General features: G+C 46.9%; 1 protein-coding gene across 1 annotated transcript in view; it reads left to right on the plus strand.

The window, feature by feature from the left end:
* Positions 1 to 18,361, plus strand: part of LOC137346074 (complement factor B-like) — a 92,856-nt gene that overhangs the window by 45,268 nt on the left and 29,227 nt on the right. Inside the window, exons 14-17 of the mRNA XM_068009367.1 lie at positions 6,965 to 7,047; positions 13,364 to 13,470; positions 13,883 to 14,018; positions 16,850 to 16,899. Coding sequence (XP_067865468.1) covers positions 6,965 to 7,047; positions 13,364 to 13,470; positions 13,883 to 14,018; positions 16,850 to 16,899 — 376 coding nt within the window. The remainder of the gene's footprint in view (positions 1 to 6,964; positions 7,048 to 13,363; positions 13,471 to 13,882; positions 14,019 to 16,849; positions 16,900 to 18,361) is intronic.

Raw genomic sequence — 18,361 nt, forward strand, 5'->3', positions numbered from 1 at the left:
AGTGTGACTATGGACCCGGTGTGATTCAGGACAGTGTGACTATGGACCCGGTGTGATTCAGGACAGTGTGACTATGGACCCGGTGTGATTCAGGATAGTGTGACTATGGACCCGGTGTGATTCAGGACAGTGTGACTATGGACCCGGTGTGATTCAGGATAGTGTGAATATGGACCGGGTGTGATTCAGGACAGTGTGACTATGGACCCGGTGTGATTCAGGATAGTGTGAATATGGACCCGGTGTGATTCAGGACAGTGTGACTATGGACCCGGTGTGATTCAGGACAGTGTGACTATGGACCCGGTGTGATTCAGGATAGTGTGAATATGGACTGGGTGTGATTCAGGACAGTGTGACTATGGACCCGGTGTGATTCAGGATAGTGTGACTATGGACCGGGTTTGATTCAGGATAGTGTGAATATGGACCGGGTGTGATTCAGGACAGTGTGACTATGGACCCGGTGTGATTCAGGATAGTGTGACTATGGACCCGGTGTGATTCAGGACAGTGTGAATATGGACCGGGTGTGATTCAGGACAGTGTGACTATGGACCCGGTGTGATTCAGGATAGTGTGACTATGGACCCGGTGTGATTCAGGACAGTGTGACTATGGACCGGGTTTGATTCAGGATAGTGTGAATATGGACCGGGTGTGATTCAGGACAGTGTGACTATGGACCCGGTGTGATTCAGGATAGTGTGACTATGGACCCGGTGTGATTCAGGACAGTGTGAATATGGACCGGGTGTGATTCAGGATAGTGTGACTATGGACCGGGTTTGATTCAGGATAGTGTGAATATGGACCGGGTGTGATTCAGGATAGTGTGACTATGGACCCGGTGTGATTCAGGATAGTGTGACTATGGACCCGGTGTGATTCAGGACAGTGTGACTATGGACCCGGTGTGATTCAGGATAGTGTGACTATGGACCCGGTGTGATTCAGGATAGTGTGACTATGGACCCGGTGTGATTCAGGACAGTGTGAATATGGACCCGGTGTGATTCAGGACAGTGTGACTATGGACCGGGTTTGATTCAGGATAGTGTGAATATGGACCGGGTGTGATTCAGGACAGTGTGACTATGGACCCGGTGTGATTCAGGATAGTGTGACTATGGACCCGGTGTGATTCAGGACAGTGTGAATATGGACCGGGTGTGATTCAGGATAGTGTGACTATGGACCGGGTTTGATTCAGGATAGTGTGAATATGGACCGGGTGTGATTCAGGATAGTGTGACTATGGACCCGGTGTGATTCAGGATAGTGTGACTATGGACCGGGTTTGATTCAGGATAGTGTGAATATGGACCGGGTGTGATTCAGGACAGTGTGACTATGGACCCGGTGTGATTCAGGACAGTGTGACTATGGACCCGGTGTGATTCAGGATAGTGTGACTATGGACCGGGTTTGATTCAGGATAGTGTGAATATGGACCGGGTGTGATTCAGGATAGTGTGACTATGGACCCGGTGTGATTCAGGATAGTGTGACTATGGACCGGGTTTGATTCAGGATAGTGTGAATATGGACCGGGTGTGATTCAGGACAGTGTGACTATGGACCCGGTGTGATTCAGGATAGTGTGACTATGGACCCGGTGTGATTCAGGATAGTGTGACTATGGACCCGGTGTGATTCAGGACAGTGTGAATATGGACCCGGTGTGATTCAGGACAGTGTGACTATGGACCGGGTTTGATTCAGGATAGTGTGAATATGGACCGGGTGTGATTCAGGACAGTGTGACTATGGACCCGGTGTGATTCAGGATAGTGTGACTATGGACCCGGTGTGATTCAGGACAGTGTGAATATGGACCGGGTGTGATTCAGGATAGTGTGACTATGGACCGGGTTTGATTCAGGATAGTGTGAATATGGACCGGGTGTGATTCAGGATAGTGTGACTATGGACCCGGTGTGATTCAGGATAGTGTGACTATGGACCGGGTTTGATTCAGGATAGTGTGAATATGGACCGGGTGTGATTCAGGACAGTGTGACTATGGACCCGGTGTGATTCAGGACAGTGTGACTATGGACCCGGTGTGATTCAGGATAGTGTGACTATGGACCGGGTTTGATTCAGGATAGTGTGAATATGGACCGGGTGTGATTCAGGACAGTGTGACTATGGACCCGGTGTGATTCAGGACAGTGTGAATATGGACTGGGTGTGATTCAGGATAGTGTGACTATGGACCCGGTGTGATTCAGGATAGTGTGAATATGGACCCGGTGTGATTCAGGACAGTGTGACTATGGACCCGGTGTGATTCAGGATAGTGTGACTATGGACCCGGTGTGATTCAGGATAGTGTGACTATGAACAAAGAACAAAGAACAAAGATAATTACAGCACAGGAACAGGCCCTTCGGCCCTCCAAGCCTGCGCCGATCCAGATCCTCTATCTAAACATGTCGCCTATTTTCTAAGGTTCTGTATCTCTTTTCTTCCTGCCCATTCATGTATCTGTCTAGATACATCTTAAAAGACTCCATCGTGCCCGCATCTACCACCTCCGCTGGCAATGCGTTCCAGGTGCCCACCACCCTCTGCGTAAAGAACTTGCCACGCATATCCCCCCTAAACTTTTCCCCTTTCACTTTGAACTCGTGTCCTCTAGTAATTGAAACCCCCACTCTGGGAAAAAGCCTCTTGCTATCCACCCTGTCTATACCTCTCATGATTTTGTACACCTCAATCAGGTCCCCCCTCAACCTCCGTCTTTCTAATGAAAATAATCCTAATCTACTCAACCTCTCTTCATAGCTAGCGCCCTCCATACCAGGCAACATCCTGGTGAACCTCCTCTGCACCCTCTCCAAAGCATCCACATCCTTTTGATAATGTGGCGACCAGAACTGTACGCAGTATTCCAAATGTGGCCGAACCAAAGTCCTATACAACTGTAACATGACCTGCCAACTCTTGTGCTCAATGGCCCGTCCGATGAAGGAAAGCATGCCGTATGCCTTCTTGACCACTCTATTTACCTGCGTTGCCACCTTCAGGGAACAGTGGACCTGAACACCCAAATCTCTCTGGACATCAATTTTCCCCAGGACTTTTCCATTTACTGTATAGTTCACTCTTGAATTGGATCTTCCAAAATGCATCACCTCGCATTTGCCCTGATTGAACTCCATCTGCCATTTCTCTGCCCAACTCTCCAATCTATCTATATTCTGCTGTATTCTCTGACAGTCCCCTTCACTATCTGCTACTCCACCAATCTTAGTGTCGTCTGCAAATTTGCTAATCAGTCCACCTATACTTTCCTCCAAATCATTAATGTATATCACAAACAACAGTGGTCCCAGCACGGATCCCTGTGGAACACCACTGGTCACACGTCTCCATTTTGAGAAACTCCCTTCTACTGCTACTCTCTGTCTCCTGTTGCCCAGCCAGTTCTTTATCCATCTAGCTAGTACACCTTGGACCCCAAGCGCCTTCACTTTCTCCATCAGCCTGCCATGGGGAACCTTATCAAACGCCTTACTGAAGTCCATGTATATGACATCGACAGCCCTTCCCTCATCAATCAACTTTGTCACTTCCTCAAAGAATTCTATTAAGTTGGTAAGACATGACCTTCCCTGCACAAAACCATGTTGTCTATCACTGATGAGCCCATTTTCTTCCAAATGGGAATAGATCCTATCCCTCAGTATCTTCTCCAGCAGCTTCCCTACCACTGACGTCAGGCTCACCGGTCTATAATTACCTGGATTATCCCTGCTACCCTTCTTAAACAAGGGGACAACATTAGCAATTCTCCAGTCCTCCGGGACCTCACCCGTGTTTAAGGATGCTGCAAAGATATCTGTTAAGGCCCCAGCTATTTCCTCTCTCGCTTCCCTCAGTAACCTGGGATAGATCCCATCCGGACCTGGGGACTTGTCCACCTTAATGCCCTTTAGAATACCCAACACTTCCTCCCTCCTTATGCCGACTTGACCTAGAGTAATCAAACATCTGTTCCTAACCTCAACATCCGTCATGTCCCTCTCCTCGGTGAATACCGATGCAAAGTACTCGTTTAGAATCTCACCCATTTTCTCTGACTCCAAGCATAACATTCCTCCTTTGTCCTTTAGTGGGCCAATCCTTTCTCTAGTTACCCTCTTTCTCCTTATATATGAATAAAAGGCTTTGGGATTTTCTTTAACCCTGTTTGCTAAAGATATTTCATGACCCCTTTTAGCCCTCTTAATTCCTCGTTTCAGATTGGTCCTACATTCCCGATATTCTTTCAAAGCTTCGTCTTTCATCAGCCGCCTAGACCTTATGTATGCTTCCTTTTTCCTCTTCGCTAGTCTCACAATTTCACCTGTCATCCATGGTTCCCTAATCTTGCCATTTCTATCCCTCATTTTCACAGGAACATGTCTCTCCTGCACGCTAATCAACCTCTCTTTAAAAGCCTCCCACATATCACATGTGGATTTACCTTCAAACAGCTGCTCCCAATCTTCATTCCCCAGCTCCTGCCGAATTTTGGTATAGTATGGACAGTGGACCCGGTGTGATTCAGGACAGTGTGACTATGGACCCGGTGTGATTCAGGACAGTGTGACTATGGACCCGGTGTGATTCAGGACAGTGTGACTATGGACCCGGTGTGATTCAGGACAGTGTGACTATGGACCCGGTGTGATTCAGGACAGTGTGACTATGGACCCGGTGTGATTCAGGACAGTGTGACTATGGACCCGGTGTGATTCAGGACAGTGTGACTATGGACCCGGTGTGATTCAGGACAGTGTGACTATGGACCCGGTGTGATTCAGGACAGTGTGACTATGGACCCGGTGTGATTCAGGATAGTGTGACTATGGACCCGGTGTGATTCAGGACAGTGTGACTATGGACCCGGTGTGATTCAGGACAGTGTGACTATGGACCCGGTGTGATTCAGGACAGTGTGACTATGGACCCGGTGTGATTCAGGACAGTGTGACTATGGACCCGGTGTGATTCAGGACAGTGTGACTATGGACCCGGTGTGATTCAGGACAGTGTGACTATGGACCCGGTGTGATTCAGGACAGTGTGACTATGGACCCGGTGTGATTCGGGACAGTGTGACTATGGACCCGGTGTGATTCAGGACAGTGTGACTATGGACCCGGTGTGATTCAGGACAGTGTGACTATGGACCCGGTGTGATTCAGGACAGTGTGACTATGGACCCGGTGTGATTCAGGACAGTGTGACTATGGACCCGGTGTGATTCAGGACAGTGTGACTATGGACCCGGTGTGATTCAGGACAGTGTGACTATGGACCCGGTGTGATTCAGGACAGTGTGACGATGGACCCGGTGTGATTCAGGACAGTGTGACTATGGACCCGGTGTGATTCAGGACAGTGTGACTATGGACCCGGTGTGATTCAGGATAGTGTGACTATGGACCCGGTGTGATTCAGGATAGTGTGACTATGGACCCGGTGTGATTCAGGATAGTGTGACTATGGACCCGGTGTGATTCAGGATAGTGTGACTATGGACCCGGTGTGATTCAGGACAGTGTGAATACGGACCCATTGTGATTTGGGATTATTCTGAATATGGACCAGGTGTTGTTCGAGATTAGTGTGAATATAGACCCGGTGTAATTATGGACTATTCTGAATATGGACCCGGTGTGATTCAGGACAGTGTGAATATGAACCGGGTGTGATTAAGGATAGTGTGAATCTGGACCCGGTGTGATTCAGGATGGTGTGACTATGGACCGGGTGTGATTCAGGATAGTGTGACTATGGACCCGGTGTGATTCAGGATGGTGTGACTATGGACCGGGTGTGATTCAGGATAGTGTGACTATGGACCCGGTGTGATTCAGGATGGTGTGACTATGGACCGGGTGTGATTCAGGATAGTGTGACTATGGACCCGGTGTGATTCAGGACAGTGTGACTATGGACTGGGTGTGATTCAGGACAGTGTGAATCTGGACCCGGTGTGATTCAGGATGGTGTGACTATGGACCCGGTGTGATTCAGGACAGTGTGAATATGGACTGGGTGTGATTCAGGATGGTGTGACTATGGCTCCGGTGTGATTCAGGACAGTGTGAATATGGACCCGGTGTGATTCAGGACAGTGTGACTATGGACCGGGTGTGATTCAGGACAGTGTGAATATGGACCCGGTGTGATTCAGGACAGTGTCACTATGGACCCGGTGTGATTCAGGACAGTGTGAATATGGACTGGGTGTGATTCAGGACAGTGTGACTATGGACCCGGTGTGATTCAGGACAGTGTGAATATGGACCGGGTGTGATTCAGGACAGTGTGAATATGGACCCGGTGTGATTCAGGACAGTGTGACTATGGACCCGGTGTGATTCAGGACAGTGTGAATATGGACTGGGTGTGATTCAGGACAGTGTGAATATGGACCCGGTGTGATTCTGGACAGTGTGAATCTGGACTGGGTGTGATTCAGGATAGTGTGACTAAGGACCCGGTGTGATTCAGGACAGTGTGAATATGGACCGGGTGTGATTCAGGACAGTGTGAATATGGACCCATTGTGATTTGGGATTATTCTGAATATGGACCGAGTGGTGTTCGGGATTAGTCAGAATATGGACCTGGAGAGATTCTGGATGATTGTGGAGGGAAAGACTGATTAGATTTTGTCTGTGAATTTTTAAATTGTGAGAAATAAGCCTTTTCAGGAAGGATGTGTGACATTTGAGGTATTTACTGTGCATTGCACAGTGAGAGACAGAGAGAGAGAGAGAGAGAGAGAGAATTGACCTAATCCAGATAAACCAACATTGGGAGAGACAGGATATCCAGTAATTACCATGAATATCCCTGGATACCTACTTGCTTGTGTAGATCATCAATGTTGATCTCTCATCTCCTGATCATCTCCTACAATGCTTTCGTTCCTGAATGACAATTTTTTTCCTATTAGTCGATCCATCTGCTTACCATGCACAACAGAAACAACAAGAGCAATGCGGAAAGCACACCCAAGGACCACCTGCAACGACCATGGTAAGTTTGTGTGTAAAATACAGTCTATCATCGAGATGACTGTGTGTGATTGGTGAAACGAACATGATTTAAGCGGTGCCTTTAAATTGCACAGATAATCTCATATAAAGCTATGGATCAAAATTACATACAGAATAGTTTGCCATTTAAACTCTGCAGCTGTCTCACAATGAAACTGACTCACAGTGTAACTGGTTCACACTCAATTAGATTCACTGAGTAACTGACTCACACTCTAACTGACTCACACTGTTACTGACTCACACTCAATTAGATTCACTGAGTAACTGACTCACACTCTAACTGACTCACACTCTAACTGGTTCACACTCAATTAGATTCACTGAGTAACTGACTCACACTCTAACTGACTCACACTGTAACTGGTTCACACTCAATTAGATTCACTGAGTAACTGACTCACACTCTAACTGACTCACACTGTAACTGACTCACACACTGTTACTGACTCACACTGTAACTGGTTCACACTCAATTAGATTTACTGAATAACTGACTCACAGAGTAATTGAGTCATGCTGTAGCTGAAACACATTCACACTCTGACCCTGAGTATGAATGATTTACATGTTACTGACTCACGCACTGCAACTGACTCACATACTGTAACTGACTGACATACTGTAACTGACTCACGCACTGCAACTGACTCACATACTGTAACTGACTCACACACTGTAACTGACTCACACACTGTAACTGACTGACATACTGTAACTGACTCACACACTGTTACTGACTCACACTGTAACTGGTTCACACTCAATTAGATTTACTGAATAACTGACTCACACTCTAACTGACTCACAGTGTAACTGGTTCACACTCAATTAGATTCACTGAGTAACTGACTCACACTCTAACTGACTCACACTGTTACTGACTCACACTGTAACTGGTTCACACTCAATTAGATTTACTGAATAACTGACTCACAGAGTAATTGAGTCATGCTGTAGCTGAAACACATTCACACTCTGACCCTGAGTATGAATGATTTACATGTTACTGACTCACGCACTGCAACTGACTCACATACTGTAACTGACTCACACACTGTAACTGACTGACATACTGTAACTGACTCACACACTGTAACTGACTGACATACTGTAACTGACTCACACACTGTAACTGACTCACACACTGTAACTGACTGACATACTGTAACTGACTCACACACTGTAACTGACTCACACACTCTAACTGACTCACACACTGTAACTGACTGACATACTGTAACTGACTCACACACTGTAACTGACTCACACACTGTAACTGACTGACATACTGTAACTGACTCACACACTGTAACTGACTCACACACTCTAACTGACTCACACACTGTAACTGACTCACACACTGTAACTGACTCACACACTCTGACTCAAAGAACAAAGAACAAATAAAATTACAGCACAGGAACAGGCCGTTCGGCCCTCCAAGCCTGCGCCAATCCAGATCCTCTATCTAAACCTGTCGCCTATTTTCTAAGGGTCTGTATCTCTTTGCTTCCTGCCCATTCATGTATCTGTCTAGATGTATTCTGCTGTATTCTCTTACAGTCCCCTTCACTATCTGCTACTCCACCAATCTTAGTGTTGTCTGCAAACTTGCTAATCAGACCACCTATACTTTCCTCCAAATCATTTATGTATATCACAAACAACAGTGGTCCCAGCACAGATCCCTGTGGAACACCACTGGTCACACGTCTCCATTTTGAGAAACTCCCTTCCACTGCTACTCTCTGTCTCCTGTTGCCCAGCCAGTTCTTTATCCATCCAGCTAGTACACCCTGGACCCCATGCGACTTCACTTTCTCCATCAACCTACCATGGGGAACCTTATCAAACGCCTTACTGAAGTCCATGTATATGACATCTACAGCCCTTCCCTCATCAATCAACTTTGTCACTTCCTCAAAGAATTCTATTAAGTTGGTAAGACATGACCTTCCCTGCACAAAACCATGTTGCCTATCATTGATAAGCCCATTTTCTTCCAAATGGGAATAGATCCTATCCCTCAGTATCTTCTCCAGCAGCTTCCCTACCACTGACGTCAGGCTCACCAGTCTATAATTACCTGGATTATCCCTGCTACCCTTCTTAAACAAGGGGACAACATTAGCAATTCTCCAGTCCTCCGGGACCTCACCTGTGTTTAAGGATACAGCAAAGATATCTGTTAAGGCCCCAGCTATTTCCTCTCTCGCTTCCCTCAGTAACCTGGGATAGATCCCATCCGGACCTGGGGACTTGTCCACCTTAATGCCTTTTAGAATACCCAACACTTCCTCCCTCCTTATGCCGACTTGACCGAGAGTAATCAAACATCTGTTCCTAACCTCAACATCCGTCATGTCCCTCTCCTCGGTGAATACCGATGCAAAGTACTCGTTTAGAATCTCACCCATTTTCTCTGACTCCACGCATAACTTTCCTCCTTTGTCCTTGAGTGGGCCAATCCTTTCTCTAGTTACCCTCTTGCTCCTTATATACGAATAAAAGGCTTTGGGATTTTCCTTAACCCTGTTTGCTAAAGATATTTCATGACCCCTTTTAGCCCCCTTAATTCCTTGTTTCAGATTGGTCCTACATTCCCGATATTCTTCCAAAGCTTTGTCTTTCTTCAGCCGCCTAGACCTTATGTATGCTTCCTTTTTCCTCTTAGCTAGTTTCACAATTTCACCTGTCATCCATGGTTCCCTAATCTTGCCATTTCTATCCCTCATTTTCACAGGAACATGTCTCTCCTGCACGCTAATCAACCTCTCTTTAAAAGACTCCCACATATCAAATGTGGATTTACCTTCAAACAGCTGCTCCCAATCTACATTCCCCAGCTCCTGCCGAATTTTGGTATAGTTGGTCTTCCCCCAATTTAGCACTCTTCCTTTAGGACCACTCTCGTCTTTGTCCATGAGTATTCTAAAACTTACGGAATTGTGATCACTATTCCCAAAGTAGTCCCCTACTGAAACTTCAACCACCTGGCCGGGCTCATTCCCTAACACCAGGTCCAGTATGGCCCCTTCCCGAGTTGGACTATTTACATACTGCTCTAGAAAACCCTCTTGGATTCTCCTTACAAATTCTGCTCCATCTATACCTCTAACACTAAGTGAATCCCAGTCAATGTTGGGAAAATTAAAATCTCCTATCACCACCACCCTGTTGCTCCTACATCTTTCCATAATCTGTTTACATATTTGTACCTCTATCTTACGCTCGCTGTTGGGAGGCCTGTAGTACAGCCCCAACATTGTTACCGCACCCTTCCTATTTCTGAGTTCTGTCCATATTGCCTCACAGCTCGAGTCCTCCATAGTGCCTTCCTTCAGCACAGCTGTGATATCCTCTTTGACCAGTAATGCAACTCCTCCACCCCTTTTACCTCCCTCTCTATCCCGCCTGAAGCATCGGTATCCTGGGATATTTAGTTGCCAAGCGTGCCCTTTCCTCAACCAGGTCTCAGTAACAGCAATAACATCATACTCCCAGGTACTAATCCAAGCCCTAAGTTCATCTGCCTTACCTACTACACTTCTTGCATTAAAACAAATGCACCTCAGACCACCAGTCCCTTTGCGTTCATCATCTGCTCCCTGTCTACTCTTCCCCTTAGTCACGCTGACTTCATTATCTAGTTCCTTACAGTCTTTAGTTACTACCTCCTTACTGTCCACTGACCTCCTCATTTGGTTCCCATCCCCCTGCCACATTAGTTTAAACCCTCCCCAACAGCGTTAGCAAAAGCACCCCCAAGGACATTGGTTCCAGTCCGGCCCAGGACACACATTCATACACTCTAACTGACTCACACACTGTAACTGACTCACACACTGTAACTGACTCACGCACTGTAACTGATTCACACACTGTAACTTATTCACACACTGTAACTGACTCACACACTGTAACTGACTCACGCACTGTAACTGATTCACACACTGTAACTTACTCACACACTGTAACTGATTCACACACTGTAACTTACTCACACACTGTAACTGACTCACACACTGCAACTGACTCACACACTCTAACTGACTCACACACTGTAACTGACTCACACTAACTGACTCACACACTCTAACTGACACACACTGTAACTGATTCACACACTGCAACTGACTCACACTGTAACTTACTCACACACTGTAACTGACTCACACACTGCAACTGACTCACACACTGTAACTGACTCACACTAACTGACTCACACACTCTAACTGACACACACTGTAATTGATTCACACACTGTAACAGACTCACACACTGTAACTGACTCACACACTGTAACTGACTCACACTGTTACTCACTCACACTGTAACTGACCCTCACTGTAACTGAGTGACACTTTAACTGCCTCTCCCTGTAACTGACTCTTCCTGAAACTGACTCACACTGTAACTGGCTCACACACTTTAACTGACACACACTCTAACTGACTCATACACTGTAACTGACTCACACACTGTAACTGATCCACACACTGTAACTGACTCACACACTGTAACTGACTCACACACTGCAACTGACTCACACACTGTAACTGATTCACACACTGTAACTGATTCACACACTGTAACTGACTCACACACTCTAACTGACTCACACACTCTGATTCACACACTGTAACTGACTCACACACTGTAACTGATTCACACACTGTAACTGACTCACACGCTGTAACTGACTCACAGTGTTACTGACTCACACACTAACTGTCCCAAACTGTAACTGACGCACACTGTAACTGACTCACACACTGTAACTGACTCACACTGTTACTCACTCACACTGTAACTGACTCACGCTATAACTGTCTCACACTGTTACTCACTCACACTGTATCTGACTCTCACTGTAACTGAGTAACACTTTAACTGCCTCTCCCTGTAACTGACTCTTCCTGAAACTGACTCACACTGTAACTGACTCACACACTTTAACTGACTCACACACTCTGATTCACACACTGTAACTGACTCACACACTGTAACTGATTCACACACTGTCACTGCCTCACACGCTGTAACTGACTCACAGTGTTACTGACTCACACGCTAACTGTCCCAAACTGTAACTGACTCACACTGTAACTGACTCACACACTGTAACTGACTCACACTGTTACTGACTCACACTGTTACTCACTCACACTGTAACTGACTCACGCTATAACTGTCTCACACTGTTACTCACTCACACTGTATCTGACTCTCACTGTAACTGAGTAACACTTTAACTGCCTCTCCCTGTAACTGACTCTTCCTGAAACTGACTCACACTGTAACTGACTCACACACTTTAACTGACTCACACACTCTGATTCACACACTGTAACTGACTCACACACTGTAACTGATTCACACACTGTCACTGACTCACACGCTGTAACTGACTCACAGTGTTACTGACTCACACGCTAACTGTCCCAAACTGTAACTGACTCACACTGTAACTGACTCACACACTGTAACTGACTCACACTGTTACTCACTCACACTGTTACTCACTCACACTCTAACTGACTCACGCTATAACTGTCTCACACTGTTACTCACTCACACTGCATCTGACTCTCACTGTAACTGAGTAACACTTTAACTGCCTCTCCCTGTAACTGACTCTTCCTGAAACTGACTCACACTGTAACTGACTCACACACTGTAACTGACTCACACTGTTACTGACTCACACTGTTACTCACTCACACTGTAACTGACTCACGCTATAACTGTCTCACACTGTTACTCACTCACACTGTATCTGACTCTCATTGTAACTGAGTAACACTTTAACTGCCTCTCCCTGTAACTGACTCTTCCTGAAACTGACTCACACTGTAACTGACGCACACATTGTAAATGACTCACACTGTTACTCACTCACACTGTAACTGACTCTCACTGTAACTGAGTAACACTTTAACTGCCTCTCCCTGTAACTGACTTTTCCTGAAACTGACTCTCACTCTACCTGGCTCATGCTGTACCTGGCTCACACTGTACCTGATTCTCACTGTAACTGAGTAACATTTTAACTGACTCTCACTGTAGCTGGCTCTCTCTGAAACTGACTTACAGTGTATCTGACTCTCACTGTAGCTGTCTATCTCCCTGTGAGCCTACGATGCACTCAGGTTCGCTAACCCTTCCTATTGACCCTTCCTCTGCTCTCATTAACTGCCTGGACCAAGACTCTGTAGATCTTGGGTTTGAGCTCCAGCGTGTCGGGACCTGTCTTAATAGACCACACTTTTCAATCACTCTCTTCTCTGCAGAGACAGAGCTGTTACCGACAACTAGGACAGTCCCAGCCATTTTTGTGAAAAGAAGCAGTTCAGGGTCGGAGCAGGAGACGCCCGTCACTATAAAGACAACTGAGGCTGTAAGTGACAACTCAACTGCCCCTCCAACTCAAACCCTGCCGCTCTTCAGGAGCAGTAGCTTACCATCCGTGTCCCCTTCGTCATCATCAGTGCTGTCTGCACATTCAACCCTGAGCTGCAGTGCTGACCCTGTGCTCAATGCTCATGCCCTTTTCCTGTGGGGGAGGGGAGTGGGGATGGGGCAGGGGTGGCGGGGAGGGTGGGGGGGTGGGGGTGGGGTGGGTGGGGGGGTGGGGTGGGTGGGGGGGTTGGTCACTGAATTGTGATCTCAGTCTGGTTTCCACCATCCGCAGCCTGGTCGAAACCAATGTGGGGAGAGAGAGAGAGAGAGAGACTGGGAATGTCAGAGGGTGTTTTGCTGTAGTTTCTGTCCCTGTGTGCACATTTACTCAGGCTGTCTTTCTCCTGAAGGTGAGGAAGGCGTGTGAAGCCAATGCACTCCGAGCCGAGGAATACAAAGATATTCCTGATGTGCGAAAGGTGGTGACAGAGAGATTCCTCTGCACAGGAGGTCACGAACCAACGGTTGAGGAGGTGTCTTGCAAAGGTACAGGTTTCACCACTTTAATTGTGCGAGTCTGTTTCTGTGCATTGTGTGTCTGTGTCTCTGGGTGTGTCTCTGGGTGTGTGTCTGTGTCTGTGTCTGTGTGTTTGTCTGTGTGCTTGTGTGTCTGTATGTGTAACTGTGTATGTGTCTGTCTGTGTGACTCTACACGTGTGTGTATGTGTGCTTGTGTGTGTGAGACTGTGTGTCTCTCTGTGACTCTGAGTGTGTGTCTGTGTGTATGTGGGTCTATGTGTGTGACTGTGTGTGTCTGTGTTTCTGTGTGACTCTGTGCGTGTGCCTGTGTGCGCCTGTTTGTGTGACTGTGTGCATGTGTCTGTATGACTCCGTGTGAGTCTGTGTGGGTGTCACTCTGTGTGTGTGTGACTGTGTGCACATCTATATGTGAGTCTGTTTGCGTGTCTGTGTTTGTCTCTGTGTGTATGTTTGTGCGCCAGTGTGTATGTTTGTTTGTGTTTCTCTGTGTGTGTCTGTATGTCTCAATTTGTGTGACCCTGTGTGTAACTGTCTGGGTTTCTGCATGTGTGTGTGCATGTATTCGTGCATGTGTATCTGTGTGTGTGTGGGTATGTGTGTTTGTGTTTATGCATGTGCTTCTGTGTGTGTCTGTGTTTCAGTGTGTGTGTGTGTGTGACCCTATGTGTGTGTGTGTGTATGTGTGTGTGTGTGAGATCCTGTGTGTGTGTGTGTGACCCTGTGTGTGTGTGATCCTCTGTATGTGTGTGACCCTGTGTATGTTTGTGATCCTGTGTGTGTGTGAGATGCTGTGTGTGTGTGTGTCTGTGTGTGTGTGTGAGATCCTGTGTGTGTGTGTGACCCTGTGTGTGTGTGATCCTCTGTATGTGTGTGACCCTGTGTGTGTGTGTGACCCTGTGTGTGTGTGTGTGAGAGATCCTGTGTGTGTGTGTGACCCTGTGTGTGTGATCCTCTGTATGTGTGTGACCCTGTGTGTGTTTGTGGTCCTGTGTGTGTGTGTGTGTGTGTGTGAGAGATCCTCGGTGTGTGTATGTGTGTGAGTGTGTGATGCTGTGTGTGTGTGTGTGTGTGTGAGATGCTGTGTGTGTGTGACCCTGTGTGTGTGTATGTGTGTGACCCTGTGTGTGTGTTTGTGTGACCCTGTGTATGTGACCGTGTGTGTGTGTGTGTGTGTGTGTGTGTGTGACCGTGTGTGTGTGTGTGTGACCCTGTGTGTGTGTGATCCTCTGTATGTGTGTGACCCTGTGTGTGTTTGTGGTCCTGTGTGTGTGTGTGTGTGTGAGATGCTGTGTGTGTGTGTGTGTGTGATGCTGTGTGTGTGTGTGTGTGACCCTGTGTGTGTGTGTGTGTGTGACCGTGTGTGTGTGTGTGACCGTGTGTGTGTGTATGTGTGTGACCGTGTGTGTGTGTATGTGTGTTACCCTGTGTGTGTGTGATCCTCTGTATGTGTGTGACCCTGTGTGTGTTTGTGGTCCTGTGTGTGTGTGTGTGACCCTGTGTGTGTGTATGTGTGTGACCCTGTGTGTGTGTGACCCTGTTTGTGTGTGATCCTGTGTGTGCGTGACCCTGCGTGTGTGTGTGTGATGCTGTGTGTGTGTGGCCCAGTGTGTGCGTGACCCTGCGTGTGTGTGTGTGACCCTCTGTGTGTGAGTGTGACCCTGTGTGTGTGTGTATGTGTGTGACCATGTGTGTGTGTGTGTGTCTGTGTGTGTGGGTGTGTGTGGGTGTGTGTGATCCTCTGTGTGTGTGTGTGTTTGTATGTGTGTGCGTGTGTGTGTGAGACCCTGTGTGTGTGTGACCCTGTGTGTGTGTGTGTGTGTGTGTGTGAGACCCTGTGTGTGTGTGACCCTGTGTGTGTGTGTGACCCTGTGTGTGTGTGTGTGTGTGACCCTGTGTGTGTGTGTGACTGCGTGTGTGTGTGTGTGACTGTGTGTGTGTGTGTGACCGTGTGTGTGTGTGTGACCCTATGTGTGTGTGTGTGTGAGACTGTGTGTGTGTGTGTGTGTTTGACCATGTGTGTGTGTGTGTGTGTGTGTGTGACCGTGTGTGTGTGTGTGACCGTGTGTGTGTGTGACCGTGTGTGTGTGTGTGACTGTGTGTGTGAGTGGCTGTGTGTGTGTGTGACCGTGTGTGTGTGTGCCCGTGTGTGTGTGACCTTGTCTGTGTGTGTGACCGTGTGTGTGTGTGTGTGTGACCGTGTGTGTGTGTGACTGTGTGTGTGTGTGTGTGTGTGTGTGTGTGTGACCCTATGTGTGTGTGTGACTGTGTGTGTGTGTGTGTGTGTGTGTGTGACCCTATGTGTGTGTGTGACTGTGTGTGTGTGTGTGTGTGTGTGACCTTGTGTGTGTGTGTGTCCGTGTGTGTGTGTGACCCTATGTGTGTGTGTGACCTTGTGTGTGTGTGTGTCCGTGTGTGTGTGTGACCCTATGTGTGTGTATCCCTATGTGTGTGTGTCCTGATGTGGGGCTTTGATTGAGTGAATATTGAGAGAGTATTTCCAATTCCATGTCAGTCAGTAACCAGAGAAAGCGGATTAAAATAATTGGCAAAAAGCCCCGGCTGAAGCTGAGGAATGTTTTTCTACACAACGAGTTCTGGTGATTGGGAATGTACTGAAACGGCAGTGGATGCAGATGGAATGGGAATGTTCCAAAGAGCATCGGATCAATAATTGAGAAGGAGAAATTTGCAGGGCTCCGGGGAGAGAGTATGTGAGGGATAGTAATCAGTTCGTTCTTTTCAAAAGCTGGAACAGGAATGATGGTGTTGGCAAGTTCTGTGATTCAAACTGAAAATTCACTTCTTGAAAAGTAATTTCTCGGAATATTGATTTGCAGGTGACTCGGGAGCTGCCCTCTACATTGCGAAGAAACGGCGATTTATCCAGGTTTGTTCCAAAGTTCCTCGGGACGCACAGCATTTTCCTTCATGTATCTGATTATGTGATGTATTGTCAGTTGTCAGCCGTGGTCATTGGGTACAGCTGACTCAGCAGGTTGTGGGTTCCTGGGTTTGTGCGATATACAGTGAGAAATGATCAGATCAGGGTAGCCATTATCACCCAGGATGTCTTTGGTTCACCCTATTTCAGCATCAAGCTCGCCTGGTGAGCAGACAGCTTATGAGCGAGCCGAAGGCTGTCATTTTCAGCCCTGAAAAGTACCCAGTCTGCCTCAAATTACCCTGGAAGGATAATGAATCCCAAAAATCTGAGCAACAGGTGAAGCTAGCTGTTTCACGCTGCTACTATGCAGGAGCAACACGTGTGGTGCTCGCCACTAACAGGATGCTGCCGTCAAACCAAAAAGACGTCCTGCCTATTACACAAATGAGTAATGTGATATATGAATTCCAATGCCAGTGTGATGCTAGCTATATAGGCCGAACGTGCCAAAGACTGGCGGGTCGTATCAAACACTATGTCCCTTCTGCTGTTTGCAACTGGCAAGGTACAGGCCGTACCCAACTAGCCTGTGTTTGCCAAACTCAAGACACAGTGTCCGACATTAGATGCAATTCCACGGTTGGGAAACATTTGCTAAATAGTCCTCAGTGTGCTGAGAATTACGCTGACAACCAATTTAAGATTGTCAGTAGGGATCACAGTGTGGTGCATTTGCGCATACTGGAGGCAACATATATTAATACACAGGGCCCTGTTCTTTGCAGACGGAGCGAATACACACATTGTGCCTGTATCAGCTAAACAAAATCAGTGACAGCCATTCGCTGGTTCATTCCTCAGGGCAATGCCTTGACCAATCAGAGTCGAGCTGCCTGGTTTAAATTTCAGACAAAGCTTGGCAGTTAAACTGTCAGTCACCCTAAACTGGTGCATTCTCCATGGCAATATCCCCACCAATCAGAGTCCACTTGCCAACCAATCAGCACTCTCTTCCCCTACGGTATAATTTGTTGGTTTCCCTTACATTGGTATTCTTTTGGATTGTCCTGATGAGTGCAAGACAAAAAGCTTCAACAAAATGTCTCTATTTTCAGCAATGCTGGCAATATTGTCAAGTAATAACAAGGTAAACCCAACAATGTTATAAAATTACATAAAATAACAAAAATGTTAACTAAGGAAAGAGTGGGGCTGATTAGAGAACAAAATCATAACTTGTATGTGAAGGTGGAAGAGGTGGTTCTCAATGAATACTTTGCATCTCTTTTCGCAAGAGAGTGGGGACGATGCAGACATTGTAGTTAAGTAGGAAGAGTTTGAAATATTGGACGGGTTACCATTGTGAGGGTTGAAATATTAAGATGTTTAGCATCCTTGAAAGCGGATAAACCCTCTGGTCCAGATGAAATGTATCCCAGGCTGCCAAGAGAAGCAAAGGAAGAAA

This window comes from Heterodontus francisci, chromosome 29 (assembly GCF_036365525.1).
Source record: "Heterodontus francisci isolate sHetFra1 chromosome 29, sHetFra1.hap1, whole genome shotgun sequence".
In the NCBI taxonomy this organism is placed as follows: domain Eukaryota; kingdom Metazoa; phylum Chordata; class Chondrichthyes; order Heterodontiformes; family Heterodontidae; genus Heterodontus; species Heterodontus francisci.